This window comes from Sinocyclocheilus rhinocerous, unplaced genomic scaffold (assembly GCF_001515625.1).
Source record: "Sinocyclocheilus rhinocerous isolate Xijiao unplaced genomic scaffold, SAMN03320098_v1.1 scaffold3214, whole genome shotgun sequence".
In the NCBI taxonomy this organism is placed as follows: domain Eukaryota; kingdom Metazoa; phylum Chordata; class Actinopteri; order Cypriniformes; family Cyprinidae; genus Sinocyclocheilus; species Sinocyclocheilus rhinocerous.
Window position 1 is genome coordinate 3,380 of NW_015636927.1, and position 1,134 is coordinate 4,513.

Below are 1,134 nucleotides of genomic sequence, written 5' to 3' on the forward strand. Positions count from 1 at the left end.
AAAAATAAAATAATAATATTTTGGTCACACTGCGGACCAATTCTCACTATTAGTTACATTTAGTAATTAATTAACAAAGTTACATTTTAAAAATAAAATAATAATATTTTGGTCACACTGCGGACCAATTCTCACTATTAGTTACATTTAGTAATTAATTAACAAAGTCACATTTTAAAAATAAAATAATAATATTTTGGTCACACTGGGGACCTATTCTCACTATTAGTTACATTTAGTAATTAATTAACAAAGTTACATTTAAAAAATAAAATAATAATATTTTGGTCACACTGCGGACCAATTCTCACTATTAGTTACATTTAGTAATTAATTAACAAAGTTACATTTTAAAAATAAAATAATAATATTTTGGTCACACTGGGGACCTATTCTCACTATACTACACACTACTTGCTGCTTATTAATTGCTTATTAAGTTTAGGTATTGAGTTGAATAGAGGGATCTAAAATATGGTCATGCAGAATATGAACAGCCAATATGCTATAATATGCATGCTAATACGCAACTAGTTAATAGTGAGAATTGGTCCCTAAACTAAAGCGTCAGCTCATTTTAGAGCATCGCAATAATAATGCAGAGCAATAATAATAGCTGCTTTGCCGCGCGCGCATGCGCAGAAGGCGGAAATGCAGCGGATGTGGAGATGAGCGTCAGGATTACAGTGAGTGCTACAATGTATCGAGAAAATCTGTTATATGTGTTCGTGTTCATTCGGCTTCTGTTCGGGATTATTCGTCTTTCTTTATTTGTTTAGTCTCGCTCGTGCTTTATTTGCTCAATAAACGGATAATAACAGTGTTGTAAAATAAATACAGCAAACAGAGCTACGTATTTAAGAGCTGTAGTTTATGTTAAATCAGACTAATAATTACGCTATTCGATTTCTTCACTAAAGCGGATTACGGAAGATAAACTCTAATGCCATTAAACATTATTTTATCATCATATGAACTCTAAAATAAGCCCATCATGTGTTTGTGTTTGGTTCTGTGTGGCCCTTTATGCGATATGGTTTATCTGCTAAAACCACTTCCGCTTGACAGACGTTTCAAAATATCACTATGCCAACCATATTTTCCCGCCAATGTAACAGTTTCTAACACTTAAAA

At 32.2% G+C, this 1,134-nt stretch overlaps 1 protein-coding gene across 1 annotated transcript in view; it reads left to right on the top strand.

Annotated features, from left to right (window-relative positions):
* The first annotated feature begins 609 nt into the window (after window positions 1-609).
* Window positions 610-1,134, top strand: part of LOC107748284 (PRELI domain-containing protein 1, mitochondrial-like) — a 1,951-nt gene continuing 1,426 nt past the window's right edge. Inside the window, exon 1 of the mRNA XM_016563024.1 lies at window positions 610-686. Coding sequence (XP_016418510.1) covers window positions 635-686 — 52 coding nt within the window. The 5' untranslated portion in view covers window positions 610-634. The remainder of the gene's footprint in view (window positions 687-1,134) is intronic.